The sequence below is a fragment of the Motacilla alba genome, chromosome 27 (genome assembly GCF_015832195.1).
Source record: "Motacilla alba alba isolate MOTALB_02 chromosome 27, Motacilla_alba_V1.0_pri, whole genome shotgun sequence".
NCBI lineage: Eukaryota > Metazoa > Chordata > Aves > Passeriformes > Motacillidae > Motacilla > Motacilla alba.
Genome location: NC_052042.1, coordinates 2,141,167 through 2,143,082, shown reverse-complemented (window position 1 = coordinate 2,143,082; position 1,916 = coordinate 2,141,167). Strand labels below are relative to the sequence as shown.

Genomic DNA, 1,916 nt, shown 5'->3' with positions numbered 1-1,916 from the left:
GCTGCCACCAGCCACCTCAGGATAAATTTCACTGTTGCCACACCAAAAAATTCTCTCTTCTTACACCACCCTGACACCAGATACCTCAAACCTCACATTAAGTCAGTAGAGTTAATTAGTATTTTTTCAACACCTCACAGTAAGATGAAAAAGGACTTTGTGAGCCAGCACAACAAAACAACCTGCATCACTCGTGGATGAGAATGGAGAGGTCTCTTTGCTCATCCCCTGCACAGTGTCATCTTTCCTGGCCCTCAGGTGCCCATCAAAATGTTCAATCACTCCCTCTCCTCAGAGAGTATGGTGGGACAAGATAAAATTAATATAAATATACTGTGTGTGGAGATAAAGGTAGTTTAATGAAGAAAAGCAAAGAAAGAATGCAAAAACACAGGAAAAATCGTTCTATTACCACTTTTCATCAACTGTCAATGTCCAGCCACTCCTGGGAAGCAGGAACACAGTACACTTAGCCGTTTCTTCCTTGACAAACAATCTGTTAATAAATGCTCCCCTGCCATTCCCCGCCTCCTTTCTCTCAGTTTTTTTTTTGCTGACCATGATGTCACATGGTATCAAATATTCCTTTGATCAGGGTGGGTCAGGCAGCCTGGCTATGTCATCTCACAGCCTCCTGAACCACATCCACCTTCATGACCTTTTGCAGAAGAGGGTGGAGAGACAGGGTTGATGCTGGGCAAGCACTGCACAGAAAAACCCAAAATATTTCTGTGTTATCAGCACCTTTCTAGTTCCAACTGCAAAGGATCTGTAGAAGGGTTAATTTGCTGAAATTGAACTCCATCTTGCAGAACCTATACAATGCTATTATCCATCACTGCATATTCACCCCAAGCAAACCGTCACAAAAACAGCTCTTAAAAACATATTTTTCCCTGGGCATATTGAGAAAGAACCTGCAGAGGAAAGAATGACACAGACACATGGGCTGGGATGCAGCAGAAATTTAATGAGACAAAACACAGAAACAAAGTTGGCCCATCTGGAGGTCTCAGTGCAGAGAGCACGAGGGACAAAAGGGAATCTGTGCCCCAGCAGGTGTCCACCTGCCTGATGCAGAGAGGGAGCAGGGCCAGCAGGTGCTCCCCAGGATGGCTGTGTGGGACTCACAGCCCCGGGGAGCACAAGGGAACAAGGACACAGGAGGGAAAGCAGAGAGTGGCAGGGGACAGAGGCAGGGATGGGCTGTGCTTGCCAACAGTCCTTTTGCAGGGACTGCTGGGGTTGCTCAGCCCCTCAGCAAGCAACAAGCTGATCCTCCATCCCCAGTGAAGAACCATCCTGCTGAGTCCTTAGGTTCACACCCTGGAATCATCACCAGCAGCTTCAGCAGGGGAAGCGCCTCGTGCCACAGAGGCCACTGCCCAAGCCAGACAGGCCAAAGCCCCCAGAGTTGATGGGCACTCCCTGAGAGCTGAGGATGTTGCCAACAGCAGCAGAGGTGGAGGATCCCACGGCGGTGTTCTGTGGGAAGGAGCTGAGGATGGGCCCGGGCAGGGTCACCACCACGGGCGAGGGCTGGATGAAGACGGTGGAGTCCTGGCACTGCCTGACACAGGGCTCATTGCAGCTGTTGGCCAGCGGGGTGGGGCCACAGGGCTGGCAGGGCCGGCACGGCGTGTAGCAGGACATGGCTTGGGGCTGCAGATGCACCTGAGAGAGAGGGAAGAGAGGAGCAGACCATGAGAGGTCTTTGAAGTGCAACCTGTCACCACACCATGACTCCAGCCAAGATGGAGACAAGAGCTGGAGATGCAGGGATACCCACAGAATTTTCCTCACGTTTCACAGAGTCACAGAATCACAGAATCACAGAATCACAAGGTTGGAAGAGACCTTAAAGATCATCAAGTCCAACCCAGCCCCAACACCTCAACTAAGCCATGGCACCCAGT

General features: G+C 50.6%; 1 protein-coding gene across 1 annotated transcript; it reads right to left on the bottom strand.

Moving 5' to 3' along the window:
- Window positions 1-1,202: 1,202 nt before the first annotated feature.
- LOC119712080 (feather keratin 1-like) lies at window positions 1,203-1,671 on the bottom strand. The gene has a single exon (XM_038162954.1). The coding sequence runs from the start codon at window positions 1,651-1,653 to the stop codon at window positions 1,348-1,350; it is 306 nt and encodes a 101-aa protein (XP_038018882.1). The 5' UTR covers window positions 1,654-1,671; the 3' UTR covers window positions 1,203-1,347.
- Between the last annotated feature and the right edge of the window lie 245 nt (window positions 1,672-1,916).

Bases quoted from the DNA above. Each gene is read 5' to 3' on its own strand.
- LOC119712080 (XM_038162954.1), bottom strand. From the start codon at position 1,653: ATGTCCTGCTACACGCCGTGCCGGCCCTGCCAGCCCTGTGGCCCCACC.